This window comes from Lampetra planeri, chromosome 18, assembly GCF_965212315.1.
Source record: "Lampetra planeri chromosome 18, kcLamPlan1.2.h2, whole genome shotgun sequence".
Classification (NCBI taxonomy): domain Eukaryota; kingdom Metazoa; phylum Chordata; class Hyperoartia; order Petromyzontiformes; family Petromyzontidae; genus Lampetra; species Lampetra planeri.
Window position 1 is genome coordinate 7,728,651 of NC_136124.1, and position 16,187 is coordinate 7,744,837.

The 16,187-nt window shown below is 58.0% G+C and overlaps 1 protein-coding gene across 1 annotated transcript; it reads right to left on the bottom strand.

Moving 5' to 3' along the window:
• Positions 1-2,734: 2,734 nt before the first annotated feature.
• Positions 2,735-9,490, bottom strand: LOC144723716 (leucine-rich repeat and fibronectin type III domain-containing protein 1-like). The gene is made up of 3 exons (XM_078602656.1): positions 8,228-9,490; positions 8,045-8,194; positions 2,735-3,905 (listed from the first exon to the last, which is right to left on the bottom strand). Exons 1-3 carry the CDS (start codon positions 9,472-9,474, stop codon positions 2,900-2,902), a joined length of 2,403 nt encoding a protein of 800 aa, XP_078458782.1. The 5' UTR covers positions 9,475-9,490; the 3' UTR covers positions 2,735-2,899.
• Positions 9,491-16,187: the final 6,697 nt, after the last annotated feature.

The following is a 16,187-nucleotide window of genomic DNA, read 5'->3' on the forward strand; positions in this document are numbered from 1 at the left end:
TTCGCTAACAGCACTTGTCCCAAGAGTCTTTTAAGGCTACACGGGGGATCTTCGTCTTTGTTTCGTGTGCGGCCGTTTAGCGAGTCGCAGCATCACTCTGTACTCCGCGTCTCGCATTCATAGCAGCAGCAGCAGCATCACCTGCCCATCACCACCGCTACCAACCAGAGCGCGCGTGATGTTTTCCCAGAGCCGTTTGTTGGTGCCCGCTCTTACGGGGAGTTTGCGGGGGGGAGGGGGGGGTGAGCGGCCCTCTCGTGTGGAAGAGACAGGGGGCGAGCATCGCCAACGAGCTTGCCACCCACCCACCCACCCCCTGCTCAAGGTCGCGCCTGCTCGTCCTCAACGGTGCCGGCTGCCATTTGCTGGCGAAGCAATTTCACTTCCCATATTTTTTAAATCTCCATTAATAATTTTCTCACCCGCCCGTACGGAATACGCCATTTAGCTTACTTTAAGTGACGGCGGGGTGGGGGGGGGCTGAGAAGAGCTTTGACGATGGCCGTGCGTGAACGTTCGCGAGCAAAAAGAACTGCACCGCACCGATTAGGGCCAGGCGCAGGCAAACGAGTTGGCGGGGAGGCGATTGTCGCTTCGACCAAAATTACTGCCTGTGGTGGCCGGCGCCGCGCGACAATCTTCGCGGCGGCGATTCAAAGGCTCCGTGGGTCTCGGCGGGCGGAGCCGGAGGGGGCGGTGAGGGAGGGAGGCGCTGGGCGGCGTTCTGCGATTTCTAAGAACGTGCTGCTGGATGGGCGGCGGCGCGCCTTTCGTGCGGCGCGCGGCTTCCCCGCCCGCAGATATTTAGTCGCAGCAGTTGGGTTGATGAAACAGGTGGAGGGGGGGGGCGCATGCGTGTTGCTCGCATTAGGGCCGTAACGCACGCGCAGGAACCTGATTAATGTCCCTCGACTTTATGTCTGCCTCCCCGAGGTTAAAATTTATATGCCGTGACATGGAGTGAAACGAGCCGCCCCAACCTTTCTTGGGAGGTCTTGTTGGGGGAGGGAGCGGCGAGGTTCGGCTGTTGCCCGGCTGGTGCCCGTCGAGAGTCGGCGGGCAGGCGAAGTGGTCGGCCGGCCTGGACGTTCCAGCTGGGGTCGCGGACGCGACCCCAGCTGGAACGTGCCAACGCCGCTGGCCCCGGTGACCGCAGTGGCCGGTGCGTCGAGCAGCGCGTTTCGTGAAGAAATTACAGACGCGGAGACCTGGTTTGTCATTTTTTTTTTTACCATGGCTTCATATATACACACATCGAATGTCTAAAAAGAGCGGTGGGTTAAATGGGGTGGTCATTTCTCCGGCAAGCCGCACGGCATAAAGGTGATGCGTCTCCCATCTCACGCTTGCCAGGGTGAACGTCCGGGGATGAGAGCAGCACAAGTGGGGGGGGCAGCGTCTTTCCGGCACCTGCTGCTGCGTTTGATTTCCTGTCGAATCGACAAGTTTTGCCACCGCAGGATTGGCGGGTGGGGGGGGGCCGCTCCGCGTGGCCCCCCGCAAGTGACTGCGAAAAATCTTCGGTGGCGGCAGCGGCGAGAAATCGGCACTCCTGAACGCACCGTCAAGGCATTGCGGAAACCACGTCAAGAGCAGGGCCGTACGCGTGTGCGCCTACGATGGGTGGTACCGACAAGGGCAGGGAGAGGTGGCACAGACCGGATGGCACGAGCGACGTATAAAAGCTTCCAGATGTCACAGAAAGCCGTCCCGTCGGCGTCGCGACCGAGTTCCACTCCGCTTGGAGAGAACGGCCGCCGTTAAACGCGGCTCGTGGACGTCGGCGGACGCTCCTGTCAGGTTTGGCGACGGTGGCGGTGGCGGCGATTGAGCAGAGGAGGGCAGCCGTGGGCCCCCCCGCCCCGCTCGAGCCTCACTATAAGAAACAGCTGCAGAAAACCAATTAACGACAATAATTAGCGGTGCCGCGGAATTGCCGCTGCGACTTGATTGCCTACAGAGCAAACGCGGGGCTCCGGGAGAGAGCGCGACGTCCAATCTCACTCCCGCCCCCCCCCCCCCCCCCGGTTTGTTTCCCGGATCGAGTCGAATCTGTGTCTCTGCAAGGCAGCGCTTGGCCACGGCGTTAACGAGTCCCTTTTGGAATTCCAACGCGGTTGTACTGTGTACAAAGTTGACAGTATAAAGAGAGAGAGAGAAAGGAGTCGCACCTTCCTTGCCCCAACGGAGTCTTGGGTTAATGTACACGTGGGTTGGAGTCTCGGCCGCCGGGCCTGGCGGAGCGGTGGCGTTGAGGTATAGACTTCGTCGCGAGCGATCGCTGCGGTTGATTTTACCGCGCGTGCTGTGAAAGCCGTTTGACTTGATTTGCGGAGCCGCAACGGCCCGGCACGCGTGCGTGCGGCTTTCACGGCAACCCGAGACGACCGCTCGCGTCCGGAATGAAGTGGGGGGGGGGGGGCGCGTGACACACAACCAGATCCTCAGTCGGGGCTTCTTGAAGCGAAGCGATTTATAAGCTGTCGTCCGCTTAATTGCTTTAGCACCGCCAAATCTGGTGGTGGTGTAGTGCGATATCGCAATATGGTTTACACAACACGCCCGGGATTGATTTTTGCCGTGTGGAGCAGTGAGGGGGGCGGCGGTGGGTGGGTCGAGGGGTGGCGGTTGGCTTGAGGGTCTCGCTTTGACATCCCCTCCACCACCGGGGTGAACGAGGGGAGGTCGGGGGGGGGGGGGAAAGATTGTGTGGGGGAGGGGGGGTGAGGGCTACTACCGTGGGAGGTCGTTACTGCAGACGCCGGCCGGATAAACCAAAATAAATTTCTCCTCCGCCTTTAATGCTGCCTGCAGGGAGAGGGAGACGAGCGATAATGAATTGTCCAATTGAGAGAGAGAGAGATGATCTCCGAGCTGCATGCAGCACCGCAGGCAGAAGCTACACAGTGCTTTCCAGAATCCAGTCCGAGCTGGAGAACATTGCCCTCCGGCTGGTCAGGTCCGCCTCCTCCAGGCCCATGAGCATGCCGTTGACGGACATGCTCCGTTTGGTCCATATGTGGCTGATGCGCTTGCTCTGGGCGCTGCAGTCCTGCAGCGTCGTGAAGCTCCCGGCGTCGAACGAGCGGCTGCGCTTGGCTCCCAGATCAGTCGACGATCTCTGGCCGCCGCCGCCGCCGCAATCCGGCCCCGGCCACCCGTCGGGCGACAGGTGCGGCGGGTCCCGGTCGGACGCCCAGCGCACGGACGCCGAGCGCCGCGCCGGCAAGAAGGGCTGCGCCGCGGTCGCCATCGCCGCCCGCGAGCGCAGATGCTCGGCCGCGGCGAGCGCGCTCAGCAGCTGCTCGATGTCCGGTTTGACCTTGGTGATCGCCTGCCGGGGCGCGCCGTAGGGGCCCTCCCGCTGCTCTCGCCCACGGCTGAGGTTGGACAGCGACGACTCGGTGCTGCTCCTGCCCAGGTTGGGCCGCCGCTGCTCCTCCGCCTGCTGGAAGCCGGCTTCCCCGTTGCGGTTAAACCTCGCCTCGCCGCCGACGCCGCCGACGACGACGTCCTCCGTGACGCCCGTCTGCGAGCGTCCGTTGGCGGCCGCGGTGGATTTGCACCCGCCGGCGTTGCCGTTGGCGGCGCAGGCCTTGTACCCGACAACCAGAACGACGGTGAAGACGAGCAGGCACGCGACGATGATGCCCCCGATGATGATGATCATGGTGCTGCCGAGGAGCTGCTCGGGGAAGAGCGGCCCGGCGTCGGCGGCCGTGGAGGAGCACCGCAGCGACTCGCCGTCCCAGCCGGCGCCCGTCTGGAAGGTGACGCAGCCCAGGAGGCGCGTGGCGGCCAGCGCGTCCCCGCCGTCGTCGTAGATGGCCACGACGCACAGGTCGTAGTCGGTGGCCGGCGTCAGGCCGGAGATGGGGCACGCCGTGCTGGGGGCCGGCACCATCCTGGGGCCCCGCCGGGTCACAGGAGGGAGGGGTCAAAGGAGAGAGGTCGTTAATACCAATCGGAGTGAAGACGGCAGACCACGTGAACGCGCCGCGGCTCGTCTCGTGCAGCTGCTCTCCTCGGCCGTGCCGCCTACGCACCTAGGCCACGTGTCCCGCGCCGTCCATCAGCTTCCGCAACGATAACGAGTCTCGAAATGTACCTTGGAGCGCGCCTTTGCTCGCGAGCAATGCGGCGTGACGTTCGTACTTGTTGCTATGCCGCCATGGCGACGTGTTGCATCGTAGCTCACGATGGGGGCGTAGTCATTTTGTGCTCGTTCCTGGAGCTGGCGAACGATGTTAGGGGGTCGTCAGAGTTGCTTGCGGCTGCCCGGCGAGAGAGATGTTGTGGGTCGCCTCGGCCTCGCACGAGAGCGGCGGGCGCTCGCAAAAGGACCGCGTTTAGGTTGTGGACGTTTAGCGTAATGGAGCGTTATCCCACGAGGCCATTGAGGGACATCATTATGCTGGGCCGCGAGGGCACGGGGAGGGAAATTGCATTAGGCGCACGGACGATTAACACATCAAAGACCAATTAACACGTTAACGCACGTTGATGCTGGCCCTGCTCGTTTGGAAATGGAGCGCTAATAATAACTGATTATGAGTCACACAAACGGGGCGTGCGTGCAATCACAAACATTCACGTGGATCTGCATTCCATTCACATTTCCCCAAGGGGGGGGGGGGGGGCGGTTTACATTTTTAACGGCCACTGCGTCGTGTCTAGATCTTCATTATTGCCTCACCTAGAAATCCCTGTTAATGCTCCAATTGTGATTCACATTCTTCAGACGGTAATTATTTCACCAATTCATTTTATTTTGGATGATCCCCTGTAATAATGTGTTCCCCTCGCGCTTGCCTGGGCGCGCACGTCGGGGATGAAATGGATTAAATGTCCGAATGTCTGACAAGTCACCCTGAAGTGGGCGCGATATTGTTTTGTGCAATTTAACCGCCAGTGACTTTGGCCGTGCGTGCCGAGCGCTGATTTTGTCTGCGTGGCGAGCTGCTGTTGCTGCTGCTACTAATGGCGCTGCGACATGGCCCTGGGAGCAGGGGGGGCGGAGTGAAAGTCACCCTCGGTTGCCAGCGGCGGCGGCGGCGGCCACACCGCGCGTGAATAATTTGCACGGCCGATTGTGCGGCCTCGCAAGCGCTGGCGGGTCTCGTCGATGCCGGGCACCTCTCTTCCCGCAGACCGCCAAAAAAGCGCCCGCGCTTCAACGCTTCCCCCGCCGCGCTTCCTCGCCGACGCCGGCAGAACAAAACGTTTGCGCCCCCGTCAACCGCCGCCGCTAACGGAGCCGCGGATGGAGCAGGCTCTGCTCCGTGGGCCGCAAAGGAAGCCGTAACTAAAACCCGATTATGAACGCCATCATTTGTTGCCATCGATCGGAAAGTGCATTAGCGGGAGACCTCAGGAGCCGCTCTGAGGCCGCGGTGGTCAATCTTGCAGCGGGTCCTCGGTCCTGCAAACTGTCGCTAAATTAAATAAAGCCGTTTGGCATCGGCCGTAAGTGTTTTTTTTTCTTCGCACTTTACGCTGTGCCTCGCCCAGCGCTCTGTGTTTGAAGCTGTCTGCTGCTGCATTCTCACTCCGAACAGCATTTTTGTTTTAGAAAGAGAAATCAAGATTGCGGAAAATTGACTTTTTCCGCGGTGCAAGTATTATTTTTATGGACGTGGACAACTGTTTCATCTTTATTGAAGTGTGCGTGGGGTTTTGCTTTTTTAATTTTCATGCTCATTAAAGCTCGTCACAATTCGATGGTGAATGAACTCTGGGTCAACGCCGTTGTGGGAAGGTGTCTCCTGCAGCTTTGACGGACGGCGCTTGGCGTCGGGAAGCCTGTCGTCGTCGTCGGCTAATAATCACGCGCGGGCGCGCCGTGACGGCTTTACGCGGGACCTCCCGCCAGAGTGGGATTACGTGCTAATTAACGAGGCTCTCTCTCTCTCTCTCTGCTAGAAGGAACGGCCGAGGCTAAGTGCCTTCGGCAGGTCGTCTCGAGCGAGGTGAGCACAGAATGGATTCATTCTCACCGCCGACAATGTGACAAAGCCCCTTCTTGTGAGACGTCTGATGGAAAGGAAGTAAGGAAGGCGGCACATATGGGGGGGGGGGGGGGAGGGGGGTGTGGGGGAACGTGCGAGAGTGTCGCAGCTGGAGATGAGATGGAGATGGGAGAGTGGCGGGGAAACGGATCGGTTGTTGGGGACCGCGCGAGCAGTTGGACGGAGCTGTCAGTGAGAGAGATGGTAAAAGGTTGAAATCATCAGTTGTGCGAGGGTTGATGTCCTTGACACGAGCTGTGACGCTTGATAGAGAGATGGGGGCGAGAGTGGGGGCGTGGTGACGGAGTGGTACCATGGCAGTTCGACTTTTTGGCGGGGGAAGAAGCGGCTGGGGGTAGTGGGGATTTCCCGGCGGCACCTGTGCCCCAGGATTGTGGATTGTCGTCGTTATTGAGTGAGGAGGTGTTGGGTTATTACCTGGGCTAAGTGGTGGTGGGTGTTCGCATTGTGAGTGGTCACGTGATGACCGTTGATCACACGGTTGATATGTTGCCGCATCGTGGTCGGTGGTTGCACGGACACGAGAATGCGTCGGAGACCAGAATTGGGTAACAAGCAAAGGCCATCTCTGAAGTAAAAGGGCATCGTTAAAGAAAGCAAATGTTTAGAAAGTTTAGAATGTTTTTGGGCCGACACAACAGCGCGTGAAGGTGACCCTCACCGTTGAAGTCATTTTTCGGGGTTTTTTTTCTCCAATAAAAGTGAGCGCAGTGCTTTATCAAAATAAACTCGCCTGGGAGAAAGAAAAACAACGCTGGCATCGGAGATAACGGTTTCTCATCGTTGCGGGTTTAAAAGAGCCGTGCCTCCGAGTTTCGCCCGCACGAGAACTCGGCCAAAAAATAAACCTCGCCACCGTGGTGGCTCGCGCTGCCTCATCTAGCAGGAACGTCCGGTCAAGATGCCGCCCCACAATTACTGGCAGGCGCCACTGCTCGTGGAAGGGCCTCCACTCGAACCAGAGAGGGTATCTTGGCCTACTCTTTTAAGAGGTGGTCATACCTACACTTCTCTCCCCCACCCCAACCGCACGTGTGATCCCACTGATAACCGTGGTGTACCCATTTATATCACTGGGTGAACGGAGACGGGCGTTTATTAAGACGCTTGCCCCGTCGTGCCGGGAGATGTGCATTGGACGAATGTGCGAGGCGGTGGCTCTTCTCTGGAGAAGTGGGCAGCTGGAGCGTCTATTCCGTGATTCCTATCAAATAATGAAAGAAGAGGGGGGGGGGGGGTGTTCTGTGTCCTCGCCAAAAAAAGTATACGGTGACCTTTAAGGCCGGCGGCATATGAGGCTTTCCAGTGAAAGTTGTCTCTGCAGCAAACGCTTGACCAGTTTTGTCTCCTCTGTGGCTCATCGGTGTTACGTGGCCGGTTAAACACATTCTATAAAAACGAGCGCCCCCTGAACACCGGCGCGGCCCGTTCAGCGTGCGGCACAGCAAGGTGGTACAATGTAAGCCTGCGAGCTCCTGACAGATTGTGGTGGGTAGTAAGGAAGCAGGCAAGGGTCAGTTTCATATCCCATAATTAAATAACGGAGGTCGATCAACCAGAACGTATTAGGGCCCAATGTTTGTCTAATCAGAATTACGCTGGACCGGTTTTGGTCCCATGGGGTATGTGGTCACATGGGTTAAGCCTTCACCTACAAATGAAACCAACCTCGTAGCGTTTGTCCTATAGGCCACACCCAACTGAGTAAGTGGAGCTCACTCTTGAAAACCATTGATCTAGAAGCCCTCCTTGTGGCTCGAGAACCTGAATGTTTTGTATTCGTATCTGCCAATGAAATGGACCCACGTCTTTATACTTAGAATGGGAGCTTCATTTTTTTCTTAATTAGGTGGCACGTGACCAGTAGCCACCGCCGCAGCGAGAGGGACATTTTCCCGGTCGCTGGCCGGTAGATCGCAGTAGGCGGCGTGTGACGAGTCGCCAGGGCCGTAGCGAGTGGCGTGCTGGGTGTGGCGTGCCGGCTGAGCGAAGCCGGGGCGCCGCGCGGCACTTGCCTGTAGGTGAGCGACCCCTCCGCCGTGCTGTTGTACTGCACCTGGTAGATGCGCACGCCCCGCAGGCCGCGGCTCGGGGCCCACTTAACGAGCACCGACGTGGACTTCACATCCGTCGCCTCCACCTTCCACTGCCGTCCCTTGCCGTCACTCGCGTTGATCCCGGGGGCCGCCGCCGCGTGCCCGTTGTGCGCTGCCATGTCCGAGGGCCCCGGGGGGTCGCCGGCGCCCAATGAGGGGGCACCGCCGCCGCCGCCGCGCAACCTGCCCGCCGTCCCGTTGACGACGCGCGGCAGGTGCACGACGTCGAGCCGCACGTTGGTGGTCGTCTCCCCGGCCGCGTTGGACGCGATGCACGTGAAGGTGCCGTCGTCGCGCACGGTGGCCACCAGCACCTCGAGCGTGCCGTTGGCGTAGAAGGCGGAGCGCGACGAGTTGTGCACCAGGCGGCCGTCGGGGGCCAGCCAGTGGACGCCGGGCTCGGGGTCGCCCACCGCCTTGCAGCGCAGCACGGCGCGCTGGCCCTCCACCACGCGCAGGTGCGGCGAGTGGCGCGTGATGACCGGCGCCTCGCACAGGAACTCCTCCTCGCCCACCGCCCAGAAGGAGCGGCCCGCCAGGTGGGCGGGCGTGGCGCACGTCTCCAGCTGGTCCTGCCGGCGCTGCCGCCGCAGCCACAGCACCTCGCAGTTGCAGTGCAGGGGGTTGCCGGCCAGGCTGAAGGCGAGTGGCCCGCCCGCCGCGGCCGCGGCACCGGCGCGCAGGAAGAGCGCGTCCGGCGCGAGCGTGCGCAGGCGGTTGGAGGTGAGGTCGAGCCGCGACAGCTTGTGCAGCTGCGTGAAGGCGCCGGGCAGCACGCGGTCCAGCAGGTTGTGGTCGAGCCCCAGGAAGTGCAGGCTGCTCATGCGCTGCACGGCCTCCCAGGGCAGCGTCTCGAGGTTGTTGTAGGACAGGTCGAGGTCTTCCAGCGTGGTGATGAAGTCCTCGAAGGTCTCGTTGGCGATGTGGCTCAGCTGGTTGGAGCTGACGGTGAGAAGGCGCAGAGTGGTGAGGCCGCGCAGCGTCACGTTGCACAGCCGCGTCAGCCGGTTCCCGTCCAGGTAGAGGGAGCGCAGCGCCCGCAAGTCCGCGAAGGCGCCGGCCACCACCTCGCCGAGCGTGTTGCGCGACAGCGTCAGGTCCACGAGGTTGCTCATGTTGGCCAGGTCCTGGCGGCGCAGGCGCGTGATGAAGTTGTCTGCCAGGCGCAGCTCCACGGTGCGCCGGTCCACGGTGGCCGGCACGGAGAGCAGCCCCTTCTTGGCACACAGCGTGGCCATGGAGGGCGACAGATTCTGGCACACGCAGCGGCGCGGGCAGAGGGGCAGCACCAGGGGCAGCCACGACAGCAGGATGACGAGGTAGAGCACTAGCGGCAGCAGCGGGGCCATGGCTCTGGGCAGCCGGGTGCCGAGGAGACCTGCGGGCAATGGGCAGAGGTCATTGTTTGCGATCCCGATCCGGGTGCCCTTTGACCCCTTCGTAGGGACGCGACTTTGAGCTTTGCTCGTGTGAGCGTCAAATGAAGGTGACACATTTCCCTTTTTTGTGATTCTTAGCTCTGGCCTCCTGCCAGGCTCACTGCTTTCCCCCAGCCTGCGGTTGTGGATTTAGACTTTTATCACAGTTGATCTTATTAATTTACAAAAATCATAGTAATGTACAAACGACAACATATCCCTTATTTATTTACTTTATTTCGTGATCTGAATTGTAAAGCAGCTGCAGGGGGGGGGGTGCATGGGCGGGAGGGGTGAAATGGAGAGCGAATGTTTGTTCGCGTGCGTTGGAGCCCTTTGTAGGTGGCGGTGCAAGCAAAATTAAACTGCGGCGCTTCCCCCTGGGAAGGAAGCGCCGCTTCTGCCGCAGGAGCAAAGGCAAGCGGCGTTCTTTAACCGTGGCCCGCCTTGTGTGTGCGCGTGTGTGCACAGCATTGTAAGCCACCGCGCCGCCATGCCAGATAAATTAATTGCAAACAAAGCAGCGTTTGCCCGCAAATTATTCTTCGCCAGGCAGCTGAGGTGGGATCGTCGCCCAGTGGGGTCCTGCGCTGCCATCACATTGGCCGCGAGATGCTGGAATTAAGGTCGGGTACGCACGTAGCCCGGGCTTCTCTGCTCAGCGGTTGGGACTGGGTTAAGTGGCCCCTGTTTATTAACATTGATTACAGCGAAATGAAGAGCAAATAGGAGAGGCTCTGGCGATGAGATTTGCAGCACCTGCTCACAAGGTTTTTTCCTAAATCGGTTGCCGGGCATCAATCCATCTTAATTCGCTCTTCCTCCTCCCCCCCCACCGCACCTGTAGCTCCTCCGTGGTGGAAAGCGCCACCACGTTAGCGGCACCCGCACTGGTCGGTGCCGAACGTGCGAAGGGGAACGCGTTAATCCGTCTTGATTAGGCTGCTCCGTGAGCAGGAGAAAGCGTGGCACTAACGCGGGGAGGCACTGCCCCATCCGTCCGCCGAGCGCCCAACGTGACCCTGCAAGGTGAAATATGTTCGGGTGGCAATGCATCGCGGAACAAAACTGTAATGCGATACCTTGCGCATCCTTCATCGGTGTGCGCGTAGAAGCCCATGTTTACACTCGGACTCGCTCGCTCGCTCTCTCTTGAATGCGTGCATCAGGATGAGTAGACTATTTATTGGGGAAATGGCTTCGGTTGATGTGGAGCGGCCAGCTTCAATGGCTCTGTTGAATTTTCAGAATTCACAGCGGTTCACTACTGTGGACTTACATACAGACTCGCATAGAAACCCACAGACCCACATACAGACCCATAGACTCACAGAGACCCATAGACTTACATGCAATTTCAGAGTTTTCGGTGGTTGAATGCTGTGTGGTTAATGGTCTGGTCGGCATTTTTCGTAATAGCGCACCGCGGCTCTCTCTGTAATTGCACTGCGAACGTCGCTTAAGACAGGGCTGCCGTGAAGACACGCGGGGTCCAGTCATGGGTGGACCCGTGGTTGTGAACGCAGAGGTTAAATCGCGCAGGTTATTTGGTGGAACTGGCGATCGGGTGCTTGTTCGGGACATTGGTGTTAATAGTCGCAGCAATGCCAACCAGCCTGGAAATTGGGGGGGGGGGGGGGCCTTAAAATGTTTTTAATTGCGGTTCAAATTGGCCTCAGCTCTTGCCACCTGTTGTTGACATCTGCGTTTCCCGACTGCGGGTAGCCTAGGAGGGAGACGGCGGGCAGCCTAGGAGGGAGACGGCCGGCTGCCGTCGGCAAATGCCGACTGTGCCCGGGGCAAGCGGCGGCGGTGTGGGGGGGGGGGTAGCGTTTGGCGAGCATGCGTTTTGCCTCTCCGTGGTCGTGCAAGCGGAGGGAACGCGGCAGGGGTGTGGGGGGGAGGGGGGGGGCTGCCAGATCGAGATAAACTGCAGAGGGGGAAAGAGAACTGCAGCAAAATTGGGGGAAAAAGTTGCCGTGAAGCGGCAAACGTGGAATACTCGCGAGGAATTTAATATCTGCGCTCAACTGGAAATGGAAAATTGGAAATCAAAGTATGCCTAAATTATATCTGTAGGTGAGCTGGTGATGCACATGTACTCTGCTGCGGTGGTGTGTGTGTGCATGAATCTGTCATGGAGGGTTTGATAGATTGCATTATTTACAGTATATATAGTACTAATTTAAATGCTCTACATACCAAGTAGATAGCGTTCTTAAACATTGCCAAGGGTCCGCATACGCAAATAAACATTGGGCAGCTGTCCTCTCCATTGGATGTCTTGAGTGAGTGGTGCAAATTCCACGTGCCTATGGCAGAGACTGGTCTGGCCATAGACCAAGCGCCCGCACGAATATATTTGCCACGTTAGAGTTGGGCAGTTTCTGTGATGAGCGATGTGAGAGCCAAACTCAATAAATGTTGCCACCTTGTGATCACGCACAATATTCCAGAAACCCAATATTGTTTACGTAATATCAAGACTGAGATATCAAGTGAAATATTTACAGAGTCATAATATTGACTCTCTCTGATTAACGTCCCGCCGTCCGCCTACCGCCGCCGCATGCCCTCCTGGTCTGTGTGCACGCTCGCGTCTGCGTGCATGCGTGCGTGCGTGTGCGAGTGTGCGAGCGAGTGAGTGAGTGCGTGCGTGTGCGAGTGAGTGCGTGCGTGTGCGAGTGAGTGAGTGAGTGCACGCGTGTGTGTGTGTAGTGGTTAGCGCGCTGCGCTCCTAACTCGGCGACCCGAATTCGATTCCCGCTCCTGGCCAACTTTGCAGATGATTATCTGAACCGGTTCTGAGGCCTTTCCCGAGGTCGAATCGGCCTCAAATGAGTACCTGGTACCATGTGTAAATATCGCTTGTGTGGAGACAAAGGCGGCCGGGCGTGGTGTTCGCCACCCTCACGTGTGCCGTGCTGGCCTTCAGAGGTGCTCGCTAACAGCACTTGCTGTATGGGGGATCTTTGTCTTTTTGTGTGTGTGTAATTGCATGTGTGAGTGTGTGTGGTCAGGGTCCGGCAAAACAACCCCCTACCTCCTCGTGGTGCTGGACGTGAAACTCTGTCGTGGGCAGTGTTGTGGGGGGAGGGCCAATTCCGATTGGCCTTTTCCCCTCATGGCGTTTGTGACCACCACAGTGGTCAAAAGGGGGCTCTGAACGGGTGCGAGGGGCTGGTAACCCCTCCACCTTCAATTAATTACCGCTAAACCACGACGGAAAAATTAAATGAATAAGCTTGTGCCGGAGGCCCCAGGGGGACAGGCGTCTATGACGTCTCCTGGCCAAACCCCATTTGGCGGAGCCAGGAGACTGAATCCTTACCCTCGGGGCTCCTCCAGAAACAACAAAAAACCACTACGTGTGGCCATGTGGAATGTTCGAACGCTCACTGTGGAGGAGAGGCTGCCACTCCTCTGTGGGGAGCTGGACCGATACCACCTGGATCATTGTGGTATTCAGGAGGTCCGGTGGACCAGCTCTGGCTCCTGTCACCATGAGGGGTGGACAGTCCTTTACTCGGGGAAGGAGACTGACAAACAACAGGGAGTGGCTCTTCTGATCAAAATAATTAAGAGGGCGTGGGAGCGTGGCAGTGCAGTGTGGGAAGCTGTAAGCCCCTGGCTACATTGGGCTCGCCTTCCCATCAACCAGAGGCGAGGAGTGGTGGTCGTGGTTACTTATGCCCCCACTGAAGACAAACATCCGTGGAGGGATGCAGGCAAAGCTGATGAGTCAGATGCCTTCTATGACCTCTTAGGTGCTAGCTAAAGTGGCCCCTCGGGATAGAGTAATCTTGTTGGGTGACATCAATGCCCGAGTTGGTCATGTTGCTGGTACCTGGTCTGGAGTGATTGGAAGGCATGGGCCAGATCAGCTCAATAACAACGGCAGGAGGCTGCATAATTTATGTGCAGCCCATGGGCTTGTAATTACCAACACGTTGTTCCGGCATCGGCGCATCCACACAACATCATGGATGCATGCCGGGTCCAAGCAAGAACATCTGCTGGACTACATAGTGATGGAACAGCGGATGCAGGCCCATGTCCTTGACACCAGGACCTACCATGGAGCTGATCTGCCTCCTGACCATCGACTTGTCATCTGTAAGATGCGCCTGCCATTCTTCCACTCCGGTGGTGTGTGTACACCCAGGACCACCAGGGCATCCTTCCAGGATTGGAAGGATGCCCTGGTGGTCCCCCTCTTTAAGAAGGGGGACCGCACAGACTGTAATAACTACAGGGGCATCTCACTCCTCAGTGTGCCGGGAAAGGTCCTGGCAAGGATTATTCAACATCGCCTTGCTAGGCACGCTGAGGAGAGGCTTGCGGAGCCCCAATGCGGTTTCTGGAAAGGGCGGTCCTGCACAGATGCCATATTTTCTGTCTGTCTGCTACAGCAGAGGTGTAGGGAATTCCAACAAGACCTACATCTCTGCTTTATTGACCTGGTCAGAGCCCCCTTTTGGCCACTGTGGTCAAGGCCTATGATAAATCAGTAGGCTTGGGCTATGGGTAGTTCTTGATTCTTTTGGAGTCCCTGACCCTCTGCTCACGATCATTAAGGACCTTTATGATGGTGAGCGGGCCCGGGTAAAACTACGTGGCCGGGAGTTGGAGCCATTCCCTGTACACATTGGGGTGCGACAGGGATGTCCTCTGGCTCCCACATTATTTAACATCTATTTCGACCACGTAGTTCGTGAAGCCTTCAATAGCTGTACCGGAGGAATTTCCATCTGGTACAGATACAATGGGAGGCTGATTGATGCCCGGGTGCGGTCCAGGGATGGCTCCTTATTGCTCAACCATGTTATGTATGCCGATGATCTGGTAATTGCTGCTCATTCAGAGGAGGAGTTGGAGGCGCTGCTGCTGAACCTGGAGCTTGCCACTGAGAGGTGGGGCCTTACCATCAGCCCCACCATAACTAAACACCTGCCTGGGTATTTTATACCATCAGATACTCCACCCCCACAACTCCCAATTGGTGATAGGGCAGTTGTGGAGAGAGTGGAGAGTTTCCATACCTGGGCAGTGTGCTCATGACCGGCTCCGGTTTAACAGCAGAGGTCTCCCTCTGAATCAGCCGAACGCTGTGTGGAAGCTACCTGGTCTGTCGCTCCGCACGAAGATTCAGGTCTTCTTGGCCATGGTTATTCCCTCCCTTCTCTACGCTTGTGAAACGTGGACCCCCGTAATGGAACATCTTCGCCGGTTAGAAATATTTAGGCTGGCCTGCCTACGATCCATCCTGGGTTTAACCAGGCTGGATTGTGTGAGGAGCTCACATGTCCTTGAAAGATCTGGACAAAGTCCCATCGGTGAGCTCCTTCGGCAGGCAAGGCTGCGTTGTCTGGGCCATGTAGCCCGCATGCCCAGCCACCGCATGCCTAAACAGCTTTTGTTTGGCCGGATTGAGGGGGCGAAACGGGCGCGGCACGGACTAGAGAGGAGATGGAGTGATGTGGTACAGAAGGATGTGGAGCTGAGTGGACTTGCCGATGACTGGTACCAGCAGTGTCAAGATTTGCCTGTGGAGGAGGCTCGTGAAGGACGCTACTGGGCAGTTGGAGGCAGTCGCCCTCCATCAACAACGGAGGCTGGAGGAGCAACACTCACAACAACGAGCGGAGTGCCGGGTGGCTAAAACACAGCAATATGGCACATTAGGGGGCATAGGTGGTGCATCAGCTAGTCGTCTCAGTCAGTCGACCTGTGGCATCTGGGTTTGCCTCGTGACCTGTCAGCGGGCGTCGACACTTCACGCACATAGTCTGGCACAAGCGTCGTGGTGACGTCACCGCCACTTAGTGGCGGTTGTTGTTGTTGTGGTCAGGGTGTGTGAGCAGTACTGTTGCGGTTAGCGCACTGCGCTACGAACCTTGCAATTCGAGTTTCGATTCCCGCTCACGGCCACCACTAGTGATGATTAATGTAACTGGTCCTGGGCCTTCCCTAGGCCGACTCAGCCTCAAATGAGTACCTGGTGCGGTGTGTAAAAACGTCGCCACTCGGGAGACAAAGGCGGTCGGGCGTGGTGCTGGCCACCCACCCCTCATGTACCATTTCGGCCTTCATAGGTGCTACTTGATAACAGCACTTGTCCCGACAGACGGTTAAGGCTATACGGGGAATCTTTGCCTTTGTTTTCTTTGAGTGTGTGGTCAGTGAGGATGTTGCAGGTGTGCGAGCTGCCGCAGGAGGTCACGTGCGCCCAGGCACCCGTGATGAGACGAAGCACCGCTATCCGTGGCGTTCCGTGCCCTTGTTCACAAGGAGGGTGCTGTGGGTTGGGAGGGCGGGGGAGGCGACTGGAAAATCTGTCCCGTGCCGGCGACACTGTTTACGGCCGCGTGTGAACACGGGCTGCCCTCCGGAGTGAGTCTCCCATGCGTGAATTGGCAGCGGACGCGTCTCCGCAGAGAGGGAGAGGGCAGCAACAGCAACAACAACAAAAAACCCGCGCTAAATGTGAAAATGCTTTGAATGCAATAAGGTTATCGGAGAGATTTAAGGTTGCGATTAATGGAAGTTATAAATTTAGAGAGATTGCCTCTGACAGGGAAGATGTCTGTAGGAAATGAATTCTGCAGAGATGAGCTGTGAGGGATGTGAGCGGTTGCTGCCGG

What these genes read in the sequence shown, in the direction of transcription:
- LOC144723716 (XM_078602656.1), bottom strand. Translation starts at nt 9,474, where the DNA reads ATGGCCCCGCTGCTGCCGCTAGTGCTCTACCTCGTCATCCTGCTGTCG. An exon ending in GACATGGCAGCGCACAACGG is followed by an intron (nt 8,195 to 8,227) that starts GCACGCGGCGGC and finishes GATCAACGCGAG; the next exon opens with TGACGGCAAGGGACGGCAGT. An exon ending in GAGGGGTCGCTCACCTACAG is followed by an intron (nt 3,906 to 8,044) that starts GCAAGTGCCGCG and finishes GCGGGGCCCCAG; the next exon opens with GATGGTGCCGGCCCCCAGCA.